General features: G+C 36.5%; 1 protein-coding gene and 1 pseudogene across 1 annotated transcript in view; both read left to right on the top strand.

The window, feature by feature from the left end:
- The window catches only part of TLK1 (tousled like kinase 1), a 164,368-nt gene extending 152,605 nt beyond the window's left edge, over nucleotides 1-11,763 (top strand). The window contains exons 15-21 of the mRNA XM_007183263.2: nucleotides 413-504; nucleotides 590-679; nucleotides 839-1,008; nucleotides 1,331-1,466; nucleotides 4,580-4,691; nucleotides 6,162-6,269; nucleotides 11,389-11,763. Coding sequence (XP_007183325.1) covers nucleotides 413-504; nucleotides 590-679; nucleotides 839-1,008; nucleotides 1,331-1,466; nucleotides 4,580-4,691; nucleotides 6,162-6,269; nucleotides 11,389-11,565 — 885 coding nt within the window. The 3' untranslated portion in view covers nucleotides 11,566-11,763. The remainder of the gene's footprint in view (nucleotides 1-412; nucleotides 505-589; nucleotides 680-838; nucleotides 1,009-1,330; nucleotides 1,467-4,579; nucleotides 4,692-6,161; nucleotides 6,270-11,388) is intronic.
- A 1,531-nt stretch (nucleotides 11,764-13,294) lies between these two features.
- Nucleotides 13,295-17,686, top strand: LOC130708708 (elongin-C-like; annotated as a pseudogene).
- Nucleotides 17,687-24,035: the final 6,349 nt, after the last annotated feature.

Below are 24,035 nucleotides of genomic sequence, written 5' to 3'. Positions count from 1 at the left end.
CCGTGCTCTGCAACAAGAGAAGCCCGCGCACCGCAACGATGAGTAGCCCCCACTTGCTGCAACTAGAGAAAGGCCGTGCGCAGAAACAAAGACCCAATGCAGCCAAAAAAAAAAAAAACAAAACCCAGAGAGCTTTATTGTTTTATCTTGATTCAATATATTGGCACTTATAAAACTTGAACGTGAAAATTCACATTAAGGTTTTCTCTGATTTAGCACCATGGAATTGTATCTTGTTTCTGATAATAAATGTGCCACTGAACTATATATAACCTTAGCAGAGATGACTACCAAAAATCGTAATGTGTATTCTCATTCCATATTATTGCAAAAATTATCACTCAAAAGAAAAAAATCTCTTCAGCTATTCAGTTGGTCTTTGGTCCAAACTCTTCTATTCCTTGAATCCTAGGCTTTTGACCTTTATGAACAAAGATATGCTGCTGTGAAGATCCATCAGCTTAATAAAAGCTGGAGGGATGAGAAGAAGGAAAACTACCACAAGTAAATATTAATTCTTTATGATTTTTATCAATTTTGAAAATATATTTAATCGTCACGGAGAATTAATATATTCTCTTTCTCGTAGACATGCCTGCAGAGAGTATAGAATACACAAAGAACTGGATCACCCCAGAATAGTTAAACTCTATGATTATTTCTCCTTGGATACAGATACGTAAGTGAATATAAAAGGATTTATTTTTTAAGAAAAGACATGTTGGCTTTTGCTTCCCCTATTCCATAGTGATGATATAAATACTCTTCATTTGTCCATTGTGATTCTGAATTATTAGATAATATTTTATGTCTGATTTTTTTCTCTTCTCCATTGTAGGTTTTGTACAGTGTTAGAATACTGTGAAGGCAATGACTTGGATTTCTATCTGAAGCAACATAAATTAATGTCAGAGAAAGAAGCTAGGTCTATTGTAATGCAGATTGTAAATGCACTAAGATATCTCAATGAAATCAAACCCCCTATTATACATTATGATCTTAAACCAGGTAATTAATAAAATTTTTGTCTAAATAATTTAAGCTTTAAAGATTGTAATTTTTAAATGTCATACTTATTAAGTTATCTGAAAATACGCTTTCTGGTTTAGTTTTTAAAAGTCAGTGGAATACTAGTGGTAGTATCTGAAGTGTTTTTAAAATTTTTATCACTACATTTTAAAACTATATTTTAAATGTATATTTTAATTATATTAAATTTTTACATATGTATGTCAAGTGTATTATTTATTTCCCAAAAGTCCAGCTTTAGTAGTAAAGATAATGTTTTTCATTTATGTATCATTAAAAGAACTTTATACTTTGTTCTTAGGAAACATCCTTCTGGTAGATGGAACAGCATGTGGAGAAATCAAAATAACTGATTTTGGTCTGTCCAAGATTATGGATGATGACAGCTATGGTGTAGATGGAATGGATCTAACTTCCCAAGGGGCAGGCACTTACTGGTAAGTGTATTATTAAAAACACCAAAATTATCTAGATTAGTGCCCAGTCTTTTTAATGAGAGTTTATTTTCGCATACCTTTGAGATTACTGTGGTGTGATGAGAGTACTGATATGAAGTCTCTGAGTTGAGAGACTACTGTCATCAGTCCTGTTTTCTCATCTGGTCTTAACTGTAACTATCAGCAAACCGGAGGAAGAAAAACTTGGCATCAGCACATGACTACCAGCTAGTTCCCTACCAGCCAGAAACTCCTAACATGGAGAATTTGTGAATCTTGTTCTATAATGTTAGAGTGATGTTTATCATGAGTAATGATACTTAATATAATATCTTAGCTATTAAAAGCAATAACTAATAAGCATTAAGCCCTCCCTGTAGAGGTTCTGTGGTTACAGTTTTTGTTTAAGATGGATGTTTTGTTGATAATGAATGAAAGAGAAATTTGGTACAATCTTGGTCTTTGGCCTTAACGCTCAAAAATCTTTTTAATAACTTCATACATACAGATATAAATCTAGATAGAACCATAGATTCACTGATATGAGTCTAAATGAATGTCATTCCCTTCAGAGTTACCTACGTGTTGACAAAAATTACTTCAGTGTGAATTTTCAAAGTTAGTATCAAATTTGCCAAAGTGGAGAACATAGACTATAAAATTTCAAAACAAATTTAGTTTTCAGAATAAATTAGTTTAGCAAAAGGAGTGAAATCTTAAATGGAAGGGAGATAACTACTCAGCTTCACTGAGCAGGATGGTGACTACAAACATAAATGTGACATTAGAGTTTTTAGAACAATCTTCACATAGCCTGGGCAGTAATAACCAATTCTATAAAATGCCACAGGTTTATGTGGACTTTACTTCTCAGAATAAGGATTAGTCATGTTCCATGTATTCATTTAAAGCCAGTTTAGAGTTTCAAATTATGCTCGTGGCATTTTTTAGGAATATAAATGAAGATAATAATGTATCATAATTTTCTTTCAATATATATTCTTTAAAAATCTATCATTCAAACTAGTAACTCCTTAAAAGTCAGTTCCCTCAGTCAGTAGTCTTTAGACTTTTTTCTTTTAGCAACAAGGCTCCTTTTTTCACCACAAAATCTTAGAATCCTAATAAAACCAACAAAAATAAGGCTTCTTGGTAGAACCCTGTATTCTGTGGCAGACAGCTTGAAAACCATGTTCTAAGTAATAGATCATCCCTCCTCTGCAGAGACTCCCACCTTACTGTTTCCCTCTCACTCTGGCTTCCCTAGTGTAGGGCAGGGCAAGGAAATCTCCCCCTGACAGATGGGCATGAGACAGGGAAGCGTATATTTAGGGTGCTGTGCAGGAAGCAGATAGAGTCGTGGCATTTCCATGTTAGGAACCTGGAATTACATACTTCTTGTAGAAACAGCGTTCCACAAAATGGTTATAGTTTTTTATTCATATTAGTTTTTTAGCTATGTATTTGGTAAACGATGTCCTATACAAACTTTTAGAATATAGGTATGTAGTGCTTTTACACATCATCCCCAGAAGCTTAAACTATTTGTCAGTATCACTTAGAAAAAAACGAGTTTTGTTTCTCCCTTCCTCTTGGGTCTCAAATGCAAGCATCCACTAAATCCTGCTGGTCATTTTCCCTGAGTAGCTTTGGTATCTATTCCTACACATCCTCTCCTTGCTTATACCCTTTTACCTTGAGAGACAGTATAGCACAGTGTTTAAGAGTCATTCTTGTTTCAGTTACACACACATAAACCTACAGAAAATATATACTTTTATTCATAAAACAAATCTGGCTTTTTACTTGATTTGGAGGGTAGGAAGGGATTTACATCACAAATAAGTTATTGGTCATCATCTGTGAATGTTCTGCTGAAATTTAAACGATTTTAGCATAGTGAGTATAAAACTAAAAAAAAGTAGCTTCCCATTTAGCTGTATTATTCCTTTTCAGGACTTTGTAGTTTAGTTTATCTAAATTTTTGAAGCGTGAGATGCTTGCATCCTGATGGAGCTTTTTATCAATACATATAACCTAAGGTTATAAGTAAAAATTTATTTTTACTTATATGTATTTTTACCTTTTAAATAAATTTTACAATCTATTTTTACCTTTTCTTTATCTAAAATTATGAATTTATAAATAAAAATAGTATTTTTGAATGCTCCATATATTTCTGATGCTGCTACTGTTTAAAACTACAATGAATTAACGCTGTAATGGAGGTAACATCTGCCTGGAGGGAAGCAGAGAAGGCTTGTGAAAGTTGGGCGGGTCTTGAAGAAGAAAGGCATAAGAGGTTGTCGTCATATTCAGAAGCATGTGGGGGAAGCACAGTGTAGTGGAACCAAGTGAATCGTCTTTGCCTAGCCAGTTTGAGGGGCTGGGGTTCAGGAGAAGAGATTTTGGAAATTTAAGTTGCTGCTAGATTAGGACAGGTCTCGTATTACAAGCAAGAGATACGAGGTCTTGCCTGGGCAGTGAGTGAGGTTGAGGTTCTTTAAACAAAAAAACTGGCTGATCAGATGTGTATTTTAGGAAGAGAACTGCCTACAGTTTGAAGATTGGTGAAGGGGGATAGGAGAGGATTTCTTCTATTAGTAGATACTTACTCAGATTAGAACATTGTAATTTCTAATGATAACTTGTCACTTCTGTAGATCATACACTACAGAAATGTATATAAGTTGACCCTGGAACAGTGCAGGGGCACCGGCCCTCGGCACAGTCAAAAATCTGAGTATAGCTTGGAGTTGCCCTTCATATACGTAGTTCCTACACATGCCCGAAATTCAACCAATCAGGGATTGTGTAGTGCTGCAGTATTTACTATGGAAAAAAATCCTCATATAAGTGGACCCGTGCAGTTTGACCTGTGTTGGAAAAGGGTCAACTGTATATTACACACTTTTTAACCACAAAGTTGTTTGTTTTGGCTCTAAAGTCAAATGATACAGGGATATAAATGCTTTAAAAGTTAGGACTTTAATCAGTGAAAATCACCTAAGGTTTTCGTATGGATAAAATGAGTGTTCTAAGATTTTACATTTAGAAGGTTTTAAATTATAAATTGTTAATATCCTTTCCTTTTTTTCTCCCCCAAAAACTAGGTATTTACCTCCTGAGTGTTTTGTAGTTGGAAAGGAACCACCGAAGATTTCCAACAAGGTTGATGTGTGGTCAGTCGGAGTCATCTTCTTTCAGTGTCTTTATGGTAGAAAAGTAAGTTCAAGTATAACAGATTCAGCTATATGGAGATAAGTTGAATTTTCCCCTCTTAAAGTTTCATTAACTTGAAGTCAATTTAGTCAAGAATTCCAAGAATGGAGACCTGGTTGAGGCAACAACAAAAAAACCCAAAATAACTGTTTATTTGGGGTTAGGAGCAGCCTGGGAAGCAGAAATACATGAAAGCACTTGAATTGTGTTCTGCTGGACTACAAAAGCGGGGGAGGGTGCTTATAGGCAAAAAACTGCAAGCTTACACAAATTGTCAAGAATTAGGATTGGAGCTGGCAAGAGGTAAGGGTGCTTGTTAAGCAAAGATTGGGGTTTGAAATGATTACATAGTTGGTGGGGGGGACTTTGAAAGTACAAGGTTGCAGCTGGCAATTGCTAGCAGATACGGTTTTGAAAACATCTAGTGGTTTCCTTTTAGTTTGATACAGTTCAGAAAGTTCAGGTTTTCTGTGATGCAGGAATGTGTCTGAAACCACATCCACAATGGCCACCCAGCTCCATTTTGGATGCCTGAACCATGGTTACTCCATTTGATTTTTTAAATGATCTTAAATATATTATCACTTCCTAAAATTTCTGTGGATCAGAGTTATTTTAATGTCACAACAGCTTCTTTGGCCTGCTCTTTGCCTTTTTTCTTTTAAGGAGAAGAAGTAACCTGTTAACAGTGCTAACATTTTTCTGTTGCTAGGAACAAAGGAGTCAAAACTGTTCATGATCCTCCATTCTCTCCACTTCCTCACCTCCTCTACCCCATTCCCACCCAACACACACAGTTTGGCCTGAGCATGTTTCCCCCTGTGCCCAACACACACAGTTTGGCCTGAGCATGTTTCCCCCTGTGCTTCCTCAGGGAAATTCCATCAAACTTAGTACTAATTTTTCCCAAACCTCTCTTTACATTGAAGTCAGAACTATAAGCTACCATAGATATCCTTATCCCATTCAGTCCCTCCATCAGTGTGAAAAGAGAGATTCAGGGACTTGTCTGGGAATTCACTGCATGTTAGGACCAAACCCAGAGCTGTTTCATTTAAGTTAGTGTGTCATACTCAAGGTATTTTACTCTTTGGACTTTTCACAGATGTTTCCACTACTTCTCCATCATCTCTTCTCTAATTAAACTTAAATTTTAAACATTCAGAATAAAATTTTAAATTTTTTTGTTTTTATTTTTATCTTAATTACTTATATTGCAATGGTATGATTTTTCTATTGCTTAGTCACAATGTTTTGGCTATGCTAAGGATTGATCAGATGCTCTTCCTCAGCCTGCTATCAGTTATAACCTTGTTTCTATGAGAATGCATCCCAGCTTGCAAGTAACTGAGAATAAGATTTTTTTAGAACACAAATCATTTGCATCTTGGGGACTCTCTGATAATATCTCTGTTTAAATATATTTTGTGAGATAAATTTCTCAACATTTTATTCATTTTCTTTTTTTTTAAGCCATTTGGTCACAATCAATCTCAACAAGACATTCTTCAAGAAAATACAATATTAAAAGCCACAGATGTCCAGTTCCCTGTAAAACCGGTTGTAAGCAGTGAAGCAAAGGTACTCAATTTATGAAAATAAGCTTTGTGAAGTAAATTTTTGATTTCATAAATTGTGCTTAAAACAAAGTAAGTACTTGTTAAATAAGTAAGTAAGTAAGTAAAGCAAAAGGGATTGCAGCCACAGGAAAATCTGTCCAGTAGGGGCTGGTGATTTGCTCTGGAGGAGAGTTGCTTTAGGCCTTTGGTTGTGATAGTTTTTAAGGACCCAAATATGGTCTGTGATTCTTTTAAGAAGCCAGGCAGGGCTTCCCTGGTGGCGCAGTGGTTGAGAATCTGCCTGCTAATGCAGGGGACACGGGTTCGAGCCCTGGTCTGGGAAGATCCCACATGCCACGGAGCAGATGGGCCCGTGAGCCACAATTGCTGAGCCTGCGCGTCTGGAGCCTGTGCCCCGCGACGGGAGGGGCCGCGATAGAGAAAGGCCCGCGCACCGCGATGAAGAGCGGTCCCCGCACCGCGATGAAGAGTGGCCCCCGCTTGCCGCAACTGGAGAAAGCCCTCACACGAACCGAAGACCCAACACAGCCAAAAATAAATAAATAAATAAATAAAATCAAGTAAAACTTTAAAAAAAAAGAAGCCAGGCAAAGGAGAACATAATCTACGATTACATTTACATAAAGTTCAAAACAAGCAGAACTCAATTATGGTGTTTAAAAGTCAGGATAGCTGTTACCCCAATAGATTGGGGGCAGATCCAGTGCCTGAAAGTGGGCATGAAGAGTCTTTCTTAGGAGTTCTGATAAAGTTCTTTTTCTTGATCTGTTTGCCAGTTATATAGATATATTCACTTTGTGCTGTACACTCTATGCTCAACAGGAAGAAAAAATAATATTAGGGCAAAATGGCATCATACCCTTTGGCCAAACTAAATTGACAGTAAAGTGGAATGAGGGTGAAAGGAGTGTTTTACAGAAGACAAATTCCAGAAAAAGAAGACTCTAGAATTTTGTAGGGAGAAATGCAGTATTCCACATTCAACACAGTTACAGGCACACCTCAGAGATATTGTGGGTTCGTTTCTGTACCACTGCAATAAAGTAAATATTGCAATAAAGAAGTCACACATAGTTTTTGGTTTCCCGGTGCATATAAAAGTTATGTTTACATTATAATGTAGTCTGTTAAGTGTGCAATAGCATTATGTTTTAAAAATACTTGCTTGCTAAAAACTGTTAACCATCCTCTGAGCCTTCAGCCAGTAGTAATCTTTTTGCTTGTGGAGGGTCTTGCCTTGGTGTTGACGGCTGCTGACTGAGCAGGGTGGTGGCTGCTGAGGCAATTTCTTGGACTTTTCCTTTCATGAACCATTTCTCTGTAGCATGCAGTGCTGTTTGAAAGAAGTTCTACTGTGGGTAAAAAGCTTTCAAAATTGGAGTCCTCTTAAACCCTGCCACTGCTTTATGAACTAAGTTTATGTAATATTCTAAATCCTTTGTTGTCATTTCAGCAATTAAGTTTGCAGTCTTACATGGGTGCAGCTCATGACATCCCCCAAACAATTACAATAGTAACAAAAATCACGGATCACCATAACAAATATAATAATGATGGAAAGTTTGAAATATTGCTAGAATTACCAAATGTGACACAGAGACACAAAGTGAGCAAAGTGAGCTGTTGGAAAAATGGTGCTGATAGATTTGCTCAACATGGGGTTGCCACAAACCTTGAATTTGTAAAAAAAAAAAACTGCAGTATTTGCAAAGTGCAGTAGAACAAGGTGTGCCTGTGTTGGAAGTCCTAGCCAGAACAGTTAGGCAAGAAAAAGAAGTAAAAGGCATACAAATCAGAAAGGAAAAGTAAAACTGTCACTATCTGCAGATAACATCATTTTATATATAAAAACCCTTAAGACACCACCAAAAAAGTTGTGGGATATGAAATCAATGCGACAAATTTTTGTGTATTTCTATATACTAATAATAAAAGAGCAGAAGGAGAAATTAAGAAAACAATCCCAGGGACTTCCCTGGCAGTCCAGTGGTTAGGACTTGGCGCTTTCACTGCTGGGGCCCAGGTTCGATCCCTGGTTGGGGTGCAGCCAAAGAGAAAAGAAAACAATCCCATTTACAGTTGCATCAGAAAGAATAAAACTATAAGACATTGATGAAAGAAATTGAAGAAGGCACAAGTAAATGGAAAGATATTCCATGTTCATGGATTGGAAGAATTAATGTTAAGATGTCCATACTACTAAAAGCAATCTACAGATACAATGCAATCCCTATCAAAATTCCAACGGTATTTTTCACAGAAATAGAGCAAACAGTCCTAAAATTCATATGGAAACATGAAAGACCCAAATAGTCAAAGCCATCTTGAGAACAAAGCTGAAGGCCTCATGCTCCATGATTTCAAACTACATTTCAAAGCTATAATATTCAAAACAGTACAATATGCTGCGGAGCAACTAAGCCCGTGTGCCACAACTGCTGAGCCTGTGCTCTAGAGCCCACAAGACACAACTACTGAAGCCTGCGTGCCTAGAGCCTGTGCTCCACAACAAGAGAAGCCACCACAATGAGAAGGCAGCACACCACAACAAAGAGTAGCCCCTGCTCGCCACAACTAGAGAAAGCCCACATGCAGCAACAAAGACCCAACACAACCAAAAATAAATAAATTAATTAATTCTTTAAAAAAAAAAAAAAGTATGGTATTGGCATAAAAATACACAGATCAATGGAACATAATTGAGAGCCCTGAATAAACCCACACATATATGGTCAATTTATGACAAAGAAGGCGAGAATATACAATGGGGAAAGGGTGGTCTCTTCAATAAATGGTGTTGGGAAAATTAGACAGCCACATAAACAAGAATGAAACTGGACCACTATCTTATGTCATACACAAAAAGTAACTCAAAATGGATGACAGTCTTGAACTTAAGACTAGAAATCATAAAACTCCTAAAAGAAAACATAGGTGATAAGCTCCTTGACATAGGTCTTGGTGAGGAGTTTTTGTATTTGACAACAAAAGCAAAGGCAACAAAAGTAAAAGTAAACAACTGGGACTGCATCAAATGAAAAATCTGCATGGCAAAGGAAACCATGAACAAAATGAAAAGACAACTTACCAAACGGGAAAAATATTTGGAAATCATACCTGATAAGGGATTAATATCCAAAATATATAAAGAAATCAAACAATCCGATTAAAAACAGAGTATCTGAATAGGTTTTTTCCCAAGGAGGACCTATATATGGTCAACAGGTACATGAAAAGGTGCTCAACATCACTCATAATCAGGGAAATCAAAATCAAAATCACCTCATACCTGTAGAATAGCTATTATCAAAAAGACAAGAAATGAGTGTTGGCAAGGATGTGGAGACAAGGGAACCTGTGTGCACTGTTGGTGGGATTGTGAATTGCTGCAGCCAATATGGAAAACAATGTGGAGGTTCATCGGAAAATTAAAAATAGAACTACCATATGATCCAGCAATTCTACTTTTGAGTATTTGAAGAAAACCAAAACATTAACTCAAAATGAAATCTGCATCCCCATGATCGTTGCAGCATTATTTACAATACCCAAGACATGGAAGCAACCTTAGGTGTCCATCGTGGGATGAATGGATAAAGAAAATGTGGTGTGTGTGTGTATATATACATATATAAAATGGAATACTGTTCAGCCATTAAACAAAAGGAAATCTTGCCATTATATGTGGAATCTTAAAAAACAACAAACAGAAAAAAACCCAAGCTCACAGATACAGAGAAGAGATTGGTGGTTGCCAGAGGCGGGTGGGTGGGTGGGGGGGAAATGGGTGAAGGGGGACAAAAGGTACAAACTTCCAGTTATATAAGTCATGGGGATGTAATGAATAGCCTGGGGATTATAGTTAATAATACTATATTGCATATTTGAAAGTTGCTAAGAGTAGATCTTAAAAGTTCTCATCACAAGAAAAACAATTTTGTAACTACATATGGTGACAGATGTTAACTAGACAATTGTGGTGATCTTTTCACAATACAAATGTTGAATCATTATGTTGTATATCTGAAACTAATATGTCATTTTTTTTTAAATTACCATATGATCCAGCATTTCTACTTCTAGGTAGATACCAAAAAAAAGTAGAAGCAAGGACTCAGATATTTATATACCAACATTCACAGCAGCATTATTCACAATAGTTAAAAGGTAGAAACAATCCAAATGTCAACCAAGAGATAAATGGGTAAACAAAATGTAGTATGTACATGCAATGGGATATTATTCAGCCTTAAAAAGGAATGAAATTCTGATGCATGCTACAACATGGATGACTCAAACATCATGCTAAGTGAAAGACACAGAAGGACAAATAAATATTGTATGATTCCACTCATATAAGGTACCTAGAATAGCCAGATCATAAAGGAAGATACCAAGGGCTGGGGGAAGGAAGAATGGGGAGATACTGTTTAATAGGTACAGAATTTCAGTTTTAGATGATGAAAAAGTTCTGCAGATGGATAGTGGTGATGTTGTACAGCAATGTGAATGTACTTAATGTCACTGAATTGTACACTCAAGGCTTAAAATGCTAATTTTTATGTTATGTATATTTTAATCTCAATAAAAATTAAGGAAAAAAATGCAGCTTTCCAGCAATAAGTTTAAATGGTAGCAATAGTATTTAGATTGTAAAGTGAACTACTAGGGGGCTGTGAGTTGAGAGTTGAATTTGGAGTGATAATTTTATTGCTACAATTTTTTTAAATTTATTTTACTTATTTATTTTTGGCTGTGTTGGGTCTTCGTTGCTGCACGTGGGCTTTCTCTAGTTGTGGCAAGTGGGGGCTACTCTTCATTGCAGAGCACGGGCTCTAGAGCACAGGCTCAGTAGCTGTGGCGCACGGGCTTAGTTGCTCCGCGGCATGTGGGATCTTCCCAGACCAGGGCTCGAACCCGTGTCCCCTGCATTGGCAGGCGGATTCTTAATCACTGCACCACCAGGGAAGCCCTATTGCTACAATTTCTTAAAAAATTTGAATCCCCAGTGAAGTGAAATCTATTTATTGTCTTAAATGTGTCCATCATCTGTAGTATTTAGTTGACTGATATTTAGAAGAGGAAAAGATTTTAATTGCTAACTTTTTTTTTTTTTTAAGGCCTTTATAAGACGCTGTTTGGCATACCGAAAAGAAGACAGGTTTGATGTGCACCAACTGGCAAATGACCCCTACCTTCTCCCACACATGAGAAGATCCAATTCTTCAGGAAACTTACACATGGTTGGGCTGACAGCATCCCCTACACCCCCTTCCTCAAGCATAATTACTTACTGACTTTCCTCCAAAATTGGCATGATGTCTTTGAATTGCTTCCAGATGCATACTTGAGTTTGAGAGCTTTTGAGTGTTTTTGTTGTTTTCTTTTTTACACAGGATATAGTTGAGAACTGTTTGTGAACTGAAGTTCTTCATAGCATCGTTTGTATGAGAGTGGCTCATGGACAGTGAATAAATGTACACTTCTGACTGTAATCTTGAGCAGTGAAGGGTGACTGCCTGTTGCACAGAAACAGGAATACCATGTTAAGATAAAAGAAAAATGTTTTTTTGGGGGAACACTGTAAATAACGTTTATAATACTTAAATACATTTGGTTGTTACTAGAGAGTTCTAATATGAAGGGTGGTTTTTCATTATTTAAAAACACATGGAAAAAATATGAGACATATTTCTAACACAGGAACTATCTAGTGCCTGGATACATTCTTCAGCATTCAGCAGTTTATTTGCTGCAACCAAAGTAAGAACTGAATGACAGTGACAGTTGTGTTTTATAGTAATAGAATGTGAGAGTTAGAATCGTTGGACAAAGTTGTTAGACTTTTGTCATTTGCCTATTCTGGCTTTTACCAAGTTGTACCTCGAAATCACATGTCCGCTTTTTTCACTGGTCATGTTAAAGGGAGAGCTATTCCTAGATACATTACACCTTTGACAAAGTGAGCTGCTTGTTTTGAAATCAGTTGAACTCACTAAATTATAATATCTCCAGTGTTCTCAACATGTTAGAATTGTGAACAGGTATTTTTCTTTTGTTACCAGGCCTTGTTCATTCAAACAAGTGACAATACGTAACCAAATGCAGACCAGTTCTATGCAGGATAATGATAAATTCCCTTCTAGCTCTATTGTAAATTGTGTACAGATGTCGTATTTCAATTACCAAGTTTCAGCAGCTTATTCTTGTACAAATGTTTAAAAATATGGCTTTTCTAATTGGATATTGTATTTTTTTTAAGTCTTCTTGAAGGCGCTTTAATTGCTGCTAAATGATGTTGCTTCTTTGCTAAAAAAATCAAATGACCTCCTTAAAGGTGCAAGTTGACTGTACATTATAGAGAGATTATTAAAAGCAGGCATTTATTAACAATCAAGGCATGTAAAAATGATCCGTGTTGGATATAAAGAGCTCTCGAAATCAGTTTCTTGGTTTCTAGGGCTGTGGAGCACATATATACTAGATTTATAAATTGTTCATGGTAATTCTACATTTCTAGAAGGTTCTTATCAGCAAGGTGGGATGATGGTCCCTCAAACGAGTTTCTTGTGGTTTGTACAGATTTGTTAAAATGTGAACATTTTCTAACTGCCTTGTATGGTAGAAACCATTATTTTTCAGGATGCTGTATTTCACTCCTCTAAGAAATTTCTTTATCATCACATTCATAATGCTGATACTTACATGTAAATTGTCCATGTTGCTGAAAAAGGAGGCTATGCTTACCACAGATTCCCCTTAATATTGTACAGTTAAACCATGGCTCTTTGTTCTTTCATTGTACATAGACACATTGTCTCTTTAAGATGCTGCTGAAATTGTAGAGAATGTAGCCAAAACAGTAATAAACAATGACAGTTAAAATTTAAAGACTATGAAGTTACATTTGAAGGGAGCTTTCAAGATTTAGGACATTGACTGACTCGGCTCCTTAAGAATTAACTGAATAAATTCTTGAAGTATACTTCAAGATAAGTATGAAGCGTTTCAAGCTGTTAAAGTATACCTAATAACCATTATCAAAGCTAATCCTGGGTAAGTAACACTTAGCCCTATCGGGAATGGTTTAAGGGCTATACCTGTTCCTCTGTAGATTAAGATAGAAATCCTATTAAAAAAAATATTGACGTGGTAATGGAATGTTTGTTAGCATCAATTGAGTGCTTTAGGTGCTGTCGGCCAATTTTTCAATTTTGTTTGAGCTTTCATCTTTCTGAATCCTAAAATACTATGTTCATATAGTAACAGTTATTTGAAGTCCTGAATTAAAAGAAAATACCCAGTTTGTTTAAAATTTTGGTGAGATATTTAAGTGGATGTGTACATCTAACATGAGATTGAAGAAGTGGTACAGACCTAGATCACTGGTCTTGACCACACTATTTTCAAATGAATGAAAGTGACTGCTACTGTCAAAATGCAGAAAAGGAGGAAAACAAGCCATAAAATAAAAGTGCTTCCCTGGGTTTAGGTAATCATCTGTTTAGAGTCCAAGATGTATAGGCAGTAAATCAGTTTAGAGACCATCTATTCCTCCTAAAGTTTTTCCAAAGAAATGATACAGATTTGGGGTAGTATGCCCATATCCCAGCAGGTACAAGATAGCTCTAATTGAGCCAAAGTGAGTACTGTTACCTTCACCTGGGAAACTGGTATTTGTCACTAAGTAGTTTCAGTCACTCTGGCAATCTTTGGCTCTAACATCTTGAAGCTTACATTGTTTTTTGGTCTCCTGAATTCTGTCCTCAGAATTGAAGTGTTTCCTATATCCCTAAGACAGTAGCCAAGGTCTTCTCCCTTTAAGCACTGCAAGGTAAATGTACAGTTTTTGCATAGAATTTGAAATCTTTGGTATGAATTAGCTTTAGTGCATGCATGTTGAGAGGAAGTAAGTGTAGAAACCACCCTAATTTATTAAGTCTGGAGTTGGGTAGATATTTGGTTGTTTTTCACAAATAAAGTTTCAAGTCTATTTTTTACTTGCCGCCATCCCCTGCTCCCTAAAAATAATTGTCAATTTAAATAGTACATAAAATGTGAACAGATACTTCTACAAATACCTCATTACATGAAACCAAAATGGTAGAATTTCAGTGAAACAAATTTAAAGAGTATATTGTGTTTTGCTGTTGATCGTTACTTATTAAATGCAATAATGCTGATTACCATCAGATGTTATTAGCTATGTTTTGCAGTGGTAGTGCAGATGGTCCAGTCCTATTAGATTGTGAGTTTACTCTTAGAATTTACATTACCGTTTGATTTGTGTGAAAAAGACAGCCTTACTCTTAGTCCTTTAAAATCACATTGGCACGTCTTACTCTAATCCCACTTTAAATTTTGACATGTTATCTGATCATTTTCCTCCCAAGCTTAATCTGTTTCAAAAAGTGTTTTAGCAGCTAGTTTTTAAATAAAATTGTTAGAATTCTAGTTTTGGATTTCAGGAATTCTATAACAGTTTTAGAATTTCTATAACTTATCTGTTGATTTGAATTACAACATACACATCTCCATTTACCTTCCCCTGCTTTCATTTCCCTCCTTTTTTTCTTCTTTTTGAGGATTTTTCTCCCTGGGAATTCTTGGATTTTTGAATGGGAAAGATTTGAGTAAATGTATATAAACTAACTTCAAAACGATTGCATAGAGCCAGAGGAGAACTTAGAAGAGTCATCTTTCATTAGGATCAAAATGTATAGTTTTCACCTGGAAATCCTCACTCATTTAAAATACTAGAGATGTAGGTTACCTACATACCTATGACTGTTTTTAAAAAGGCAGTAACAATAATACTGGTTAAGAATTCATATTTTAGAACCAGATTCTTTGGGCTTAAATGTTGACTGCCATTTACTACCTGTATTTCAGGTTCCTCATCTGAAAATGAAGATAACAGTGCGACCCTACAGAGTGGTTGCAAGGAGTAAATTAGCTCACATATATAAAGCCCAGCACATTGTAATACCATGTATATAAAGCTGCTGTTATTCTTCTTTAAGACTCAAAAATTATTCTATTGCTTTTATCCTACATATAAGATGCAGTCTACTTTGCTTCCTGTGATAAATTATTTTCCTTTAAGAAACAGTTTTACAATACTTCATTCATTTCAAATGATGATTACCTGAAAAGGGAAGGTGGTGGGGTGCAGCAACAAGAAAAAGTAACTCTGTCTCAACTGTAATTACCCAAAGGATCATACCTTAACCATTTAGGCTATTTCATCAGAGGAAATTCTACTGTACGTCCCAGGGTTTTCCTTGATAGTAGCAACCATTTGAGGTAGGATAGGTGGTATTATCCCAGTTTTACAGAGGGGGAAACAGTTGGAGAAAAGAAATAACTTGGTAAGACCACATAACTAGTAAATGACATCAGAACTAAAGCCTGGATTTTGGAGTCCTAGAGCCAGGTTATTACCATGCTAACATTTCGCTTGCCTCTTTATTATAAAACTTGTTTACTGTGTTAAATTATCATGATTCTTCAAAATGACAAAAATGAACAGATAGAAACATAATTGTCACCATAAAAGAGCAAATATAAAGAATTCTTCAATTGTTAGATCAGGAGTGCCACCTGAGCTGTGCCTTGATGGCTGGCTGTGAGTCATGTTAGAGAGGGGCTTCTGTCCAGATTCATTCTAGGCAAGGCAGAGAGTGGGTCACAGACCTTTTCCTGTTCTCACACTTGTTTTTCATTGTGTTTTTAATTTAAGTCAACAATCAGATTAGGTTCTCCTTAACTTGCAGGGATCAGTTCACCTTTCTCCTCCTCAGCCCACTTTCATGAGCATAGAAGGTATATTCTCCTTCCTTTCCCTGCAGTGGTACTGGTTGGTCTCTAATAAGAAATCTGGAAAACTGACTCTATTAAGTCAAAAACTTGAGAAAGTCTTATAAATCTAATGAAATTACCCATGTGTGGTGCTCCAGTGCCAAGATCACAAATGAGTAATCCTGATTTCATCAAGTGACTCTCACTTTGATTTTTAAAAGTCTGTTTGTAATTAAAATTTTCTATAAATATGTGATCCATTTTCATCTGAAGAACTTAGGCTGTTCCCATAACCAAATACCTAAGCTAAACAGTAGACGTGCATGACCAGCACCCCACTGTTCTTGGTGGAGTATATGGTATATTTGGTTTAAATACCATTGACATGATCAGATGATGAGGATTTTTTTCTAGGATGGGACAAACTTAGATACTAAAATTACCTGATCTAAAGAATGAGTATGGCTGATTTATGTCATTCATATTGATCCTATTTCATCTCTTTATGCCTGCTAATGACCAAATTCATAACTTCCTTTTAAGGAGGTATTCAGAAGAATAAAAAAGGGAAAGTCTGGGTTTTGAAGTCTGACCTGACTTTGCACCTGGCTTTGCTACTTAATAATTGGATGACCTTAGAGAAGTCACTGACTAACCTCTCTCGGCTTACCTTCCACATCTCTAAAGTGTATATATTAATAGTACTTGCGGGCAGGCAGCTGGGGGTGGGGCCTGGTGTAGGGACTGTGGCAGTGCGCGGGGACCCGGTACAGTGGCTGCGGGGCTGAAGAGAAGCTACTAAAGTTGCTGTGGACGCAAAGTAGAATTTCACAAGAACACAATGGATGGAGAAGAGAAAACCTCTGGTGGCTGTGAGGGCCCTGATGCCATGTATGTCAAATTGATATCTTCGGATGGTCATGAATTTATTGTAAAAAGAGAACATGCGCTAACATCAGGACAAAAAAGGCATGTTGAGTGGCCCAGGTCAGTTTGCTGAGAACAAAACTAATGAAGTCAATTTTAGAGAGATCCCTTCACATGTGCTGTCAAAAGTATGCATGTATTTTACCTACAAGGTTCGCTACACTAACAGCTCCACAGAGATTCCTCAATTTCCAGTTGCACCTGAAATTGCACTGGAACTGCTGATGGCTGCAAACTTCCTAGATTGTTAAATAAAATAAATTATAATAAACTGTTAACTTTTTTCAGTATTTAATACCTGTAGTTAGTAGTTTTTTCGTATATAGCATGTTGCCTGTGTGCAATTGAACTTTAAAGTTCGTTGCAAAGCAGATTACCTTCTGTTCTTTTGCATAGCAATCAGAGTTGAAATTTGTTTGCTACATCAACAAATTAAGGACATTTTTACAAATTGAGAAATAAATATGCCAACTCGTAGGTGGTTTTGCCTTATCCTTTGGATGTGATTTTTAAAATTAGAACAGTGGTGATATAGTAAATGCTGAAATTTAGGCATAAATTCAACACGTTCTACAGGTAAATAATGGGGCTACATGTTTTTATGTTTTTAGTGTTTTAAAAACCTGATCTTATAGCTGTCATTAGCATTACTAGACGTATGCAACTGCATATAATTGCATTATAAACATATTTATAACTTAGCCAAAATATTGATTTTTATAACTGTCAAAGACAGAGTTGAAATTTCTTATGTGTCTTTTGATAAACTGCAGTATTGTTTAAGTGTATCTTGTCTTTTTGTTTATTGCTACAATTTAAGAACTTTATTTAAAATCAGTTTTGGAAGATTACTAGGTACAGCTTTTGGAGCAGAGACTTTTTGAACTGTAGCCACATGGTCAACAAGTAAACTACATGACTTTAGTTTCACGTGCATTTTGCATTTTGGCCAATCCATTTATAAAGTCTCCTTTGCAATATTCATTCTTACACAGTCCCTTGTTGTGATTACACTTCTCATTATTTAAATATGTTTTAAAAGACTCACTATGAACTTCGTCTAGATCCTAAAAGCAAGACTTCTGACAATTCCAGTCTTCCTCCATTCAACTGAAATGTTATAAAATATGAAAAACATGGAGAGATGCAATGCAAATCTAATAATGCACTTTGATATAGTATATTAATTATCCTCTATTAAAGTATGTCCCACTAGACATGATATCCATAATGTGGGTCTTCTGAACTCAAACTTATAAAAGAGGTCATTCAGCTTTTACGCTAAGACAAAAAAAAATTTGAAGAACTATAATAGAGTGTCTCTGCTTAGTCGTGGAAAAAGAAGCACTAGAGTTGGGTTTATTATTGTCTCTAACGTAGTAGTAAAACAAAGCTGTTATTATAGGGTCTAAAATTTTAAGTCTTCAGCTTACTTCTTTAAGACTGGTTCAGTATGGACCAGTTTTTCTGGAACCTGCAAAAACCATAAACAACCAAGATCGATAAAAGTAATTTTTCCTCCTAGAAGACCTAACATTGTTATTGAAAGCAATTAAATATAAATGTTAATTGCATATATTTTAGTAACATCTTAAGACATACTGTTACATATTTTAGTATAGAATTATCAAGTACAAGAATTATATTCTGGGGGCTTCCCTGGTGGCGCAGTGGTTGAGAATCTGCCTGCCAATGCAGGGGACACGGGTTTGAGCCCTGGTCTGGGAAGATCCCACATGCCGCGGAGCAACTAGGCCCGTGAGCCACAATTACTGAGCCTGCGTGTCTAGAGCCTGTGCTCCGCAACAAGAGAGGCCATGATAGTGAGAGGCCCGCGCACCGCGATGAAGAGTGGCCCCCGCTTGCCGCAACTAGAGAAAGCCCTCGCACAGAAACGAAGACCCAACACAGCCATAAATAAATAAATAAATAAATAAAATTTAAAAAAATATATTCTGCTACTTGGTGACAAATAATGCCAATTATAAATCTAAGTGGTGATCTTAAAGGTCAAGGTGATAGCTAGAATACAGTTTAACTTTGATCCATTTTAGTAGGTTACTTTATATGTTAGGTCCAGAAGTTACCTGAAGTTCAAAATATTGAAATAGAACTGAAAGATTAGGAAAAACTGTATATCTTGTGGCACATGATACTTGCATGTTAATAACGACTATTGACTGAAAAAAAAAATAGTACTTGTCTTTCATGCACCTAGCACTAGAAGTGGGTTTGGAAGGTCCTCCAACTAATGTGGCATGAGCTCTGACCAGTCAGAACAAATACTGGCCATAGTGCAGAAGAGAGGGTCAAGAGTAATTGTGGGACACTCTGAGGAAGGGATGGGACCAGTTGGGGTAGGAACTTGGGAGACTCCAAGCAGCAGCCATTTATCAATCAATGTGGAGATGTTTCTGTATTTTAACTCGTATCTGTGCATAATTGCTTAGTATGAGCCCTGCCTGTCGTCAATGACATAAGGTAGACTCCATAAATGACTCCCTTCACTCCAGCACATGCAGCTATTTTGGAAGTTTACACAACTAATGACTTGCACATCCAAGGCACATGACTATTTTGGGTTGGAGACCTAACTGGTCTCTATTTCCAGAACTCTTTTTTCTTCACTTTAGAAATGCTATTTGGATCTCAAGATTGTTTCTGTTCAAGCCACCATGAATATTAAATATCATCATGGTGGTTGCTGCACTGATGTAAAAAAAAAAAAATTAATGTTTCTTTTTGACAATTTAGACTTCATCAGTGGGAATGTTTTAGAATTTTATTCCTGTGAGCTTCCTTCCCAGAGGTATGGAATATATCCACACATAGTTATTAGTAAAAAACTTTTTCCCTGATAGTAACCACAAAGCAAAAATCTATAGTAGATACACAAAAGATGAAAGAATTTAAGCATACCACTACAGAAAAATCACAAATGAAGAGAACAAGAAGAAAGGAACAAAGGAACTACAAAACAGGAAACAATTAACAAAATGGCAGTAAGTACATACCTATCAATAATTACTTTAAATGTAAATGGACTAAATTCTCCAATCAAAAGATAAGAGTGGCTGAATAGGTAAAAAGGCAAGACCCATGCAGATGTAAGGACACACACAGACTAAAAGTGAAGGGATGAAAATAGATATTCATGCAAATGGAAACCAAAAGCTGGAGTAGCTATATGTGTATCAGACAAAATAGACTTTGAGACAAAGAATGTAATAAGAGAGAAAGAAGGGCATTATATAATGATAAAGGGATCAATTCAAAAACAGGATATAACATTTGCAAATATTTATACACCTAACAGAAGCATATAAGTATATAAAGCAAATATTAACAGACGTAAAGGGAGAAATAGTAATACAGTAACAGTGGGGGACTTTAATATTCACCTTCATGAATGGATACATCATCCAGACAGAAAATAAGGAAACATCAGCCTTAAATAACACAGTAGACCAGATGGACTTAACAGACTTGAACAACATGGGTTGGGGCAGCAACCCCCCATGCAGTCAAATTCATGTATAACTTTTGACTCCTCCAAAACTAATAGCCTAGTATTGGCCAGAAGCCTTGCTGATAACACAAATAATTGATCAACACATTTTGTATGTTATATGTATTATATACTGTATTCCTAAAATAAAGCTAGAGAAAAGAAATGTTAAGAAAATGATAAGGAAGAGAAAATACATGTACAGTACTGTACTTGTTGATACCGTAAGTTTACATGGTTTACAAGATGAATCATCTGTCAGTAAAATATTACCTTATACAAAACACTGCAGATATATGTATTATTAACACTAGACATCAAAAATGAAAAAATTCATATTTATTTACAGGTATAACAATTCATGCATTCATAATGAAGAAGCAGTAATATGATTGTTTTATGGTAGTCTTCTGTAATCCATAGGAATACATCACAGTATCCTAGCCTACACACTAATGAATGAATCACTGTGAAAATTTTATGGCACAAAGTATCAGTCATATTCATAATATAGTATTGGAAACACTGTTACACATTTTTTTTTAATTTTTCTGTGATGATAGGTTGATACGCAGTTTTCTCTAATTACGAGAGAGAGGCATACTGTATGGTAATATAATTCTTTGAAAGCAAAGTTATAAAACAGTAAGAAAACTAACACATTATTAGTTTCATATTAAATATCACTCACCTTATGTCTATGTAAAGATAGACTATCCACTTCAATACAAGTCTTGTGCACAATGTTCTATACATATATTTTTGTATATTTATTGAAAAAAAAAATCTATGTATAAGTGCCCCCACACAACTCAAACCCATGTTGTTCAAGAGTCAACTGTATATAGAACATTCTATCCAAAAGCAGCTAAATACACATTCTTCTCAAGTTGCACATGCAACATTCTCCAGGATAGATCATATGTTAGGCCACAAAACACGTCTTAATAAATGTAAGATTGAAATCATATCAAGCAGCTTTTCCATTCACAATGGCTTGAAACTAGAAATCAATTACAAGAAGGAAACTGGAAAATTCACAAGTATGTGGAGATTAAACAACATACTGCTGAACAACCAACTCAAAGAATAACTCAAAATAAATTTTAAAATACCTTGAGACAAACGAAAATGGAAATGCAACATAGCAAAACTTAAGAGATGCATCAAAAGCTGTTCTAAGAGAGGTTCATAGTGATAAATGCCTACCTTAAGAAACAAGAAAAATTTCAAATCACAATCTTACTTTACACTTCAAGAAAAAGAAGAACAAACAAAACCCAAAGTTAGAAGAAAGGAAATTATGAACTCAGCAGAGATAAAACAGGGGCTTAAAAAAACAATAGGAAACATGAAACTAAGCCGGTTCTTTGAAAAGATAAACAAAAATTGACAAAACTTTAGCTAGACTAACCAACAAAAAAGAGGACTCAAAATCAGAAATGAAAAAGGAGATGTTACAACTGATACCAAAGAAGTACAAAGGATCATAAGAGACTGCTATGAATAATTATACACCAACAAATTTGACAACCTAGAGAAAAGGATAAATTCCTAGTAACATACAACCTACCAAGACTGAATTATGAAGAAATATAAAATCTGAACACACCAATTACTAATAAGGAGATTCAATTGGTAATCAAAAACCTCCCAACAAACAAAAGCCCAGGAACAGATGGCTTCACTGCTGAATTCTACCAAACATTAAACAATACACACCAATTCTTCTTAAACTCATCCAAAAAAAAAGACAGGAAAGGAGAGAACACTTCCAAACTCATTTTACAAGGCTAACATTACCCTGACACCAAAACCAGACAAGGATGACACAAGAAAAGATAATTACAAGCAAATATCCCTAATGTACATAAATGTGAAAATCCTCAACAAAATATTAGCCAACCTAATTCAACAATGCATTAAAAAAAATCATGCACCATGACTGAATAAGTGGGATTTACTCCAGGAATGGAAGGAGTAAATCATCTGCAATGCAATATAATATGCTGCATTAACAAAATGAATAAAAATCTTATGATCAAAGGTATTTCTAAATGGGCTTAGGAGATTAGCATGCTTCATTTCCAGAATGTTTCTGCAGTGATTCAGGAGCTGGAGACAAGATGACAGAGTAGAAAGACTTGAGCTCACCTCCTCTCACAAAAACACTAGAATCACAACTAACTGCTAAAGAACTATCAACAAAAAAGACTTGAATCTACCAAAAAAAGACATTCTACACCCAAAGACAAAGAAGAAGCCACAACAAGGTGATAGGAGGGGTGCTGTCATGATCTAATCCAATTCCACACCTGCCAGGTGGGCAACCCACAAACTGGAAAGTAATCATATTGCAGAGGATCTCCCACAGGAATGAGAGTTCTGAGCCCCATATCAGGCTCCCCAGCCTGGGGGGTCTGGCATTGGGAGGAGCCCCCAGAGCATTGGTTTTGAAGGCCAGTGGGGCTTGAGTGCTGGAGCTCCACAAGACTGGGGAAAACAGATACTCCACTCTTGGAGAGCGCACACAAGTTTTCATGTGCACTGGGACCCAGGGCAAAGCAGTCACTCCATAGGAGCTGGGGCCACACCTCCCTGTGGGTCTTGGAGGGTCTCCCGGGGAGGCAGGGGCTGGCTGTGGCTCACTGTAGGGGCAAGGACATTGGCAGACACCCCAGGGAATACCCATCAGCATAAGCTCTCCCAGAGGTTGCCATTTTGGCACCAACACCTGACCCTACCCAACAGCCTGCAGGATCCAGTGCTGGGAGGCCTCAGGCCAAACAACCAACAGGGGGGGGAACACAGCCCCGCCCATCAGCAGACAGGCTGCCTAAAGTCACCCTGAGCCAAAATCCACCTATAAACACACTCCTTGACATGGCCCTGCCCACCAGAGGGATAAGACCCAGCTTTACCCACCAGTGGGCAGGCACCAGTCCCTTCCACCAGGAAGCCTACACAAGCCCCTAGACCAACCTCACACACCTGGGGGCAGACACCAGAACCAAGAAAAATTACAATCCTGCAGGCTGAGGAATGGAGACCACAAACACAGAAAGTTAGACAGAATGAGATATGTTCCAGATGAAGGAACAAGATAAAACCCCAGAAGAATAACTAAGTGAAGTGGAGACAGGCAATCTACCTGAAAAAGAATTCAGAGTAATGACAATAAAGATGATCCAAGATTGTCAAAAAAGAATGGAGGCACAGATCTAGAGAACCCAAGAAATGTTTAATAAAGAGCTAGAAGTTTTAAGGAACAAACAGAGATAAACAATACAATAACTGAAATGAAAAATACACTAGAATGAATCAATAGCAGAATAAAGGGGACAGAACGAATAAGTGAGCTGGAAGACAGATTGGTGGAAATCACTGCCGGGGAACAGAATAAAGAAAAAAGGATGAAAAGAAATGAGGACAGTCTAAGAGACCTCTGGGACAACATTAAATACCCCAACATTCATATTATAGGAGTCCCAGAAGGAGAAGAGAAAGGGCCTGAGAAATTATTTGAAGAGA

Source organism: Balaenoptera acutorostrata, chromosome 8 (genome assembly GCF_949987535.1).
Source record: "Balaenoptera acutorostrata chromosome 8, mBalAcu1.1, whole genome shotgun sequence".
In the NCBI taxonomy this organism is placed as follows: Eukaryota; Metazoa; Chordata; class Mammalia; order Artiodactyla; family Balaenopteridae; genus Balaenoptera; species Balaenoptera acutorostrata.
The sequence above is the reverse complement of the archived record's forward strand: the minus strand, read 5'-3'. Positions and strand labels throughout refer to the sequence as shown.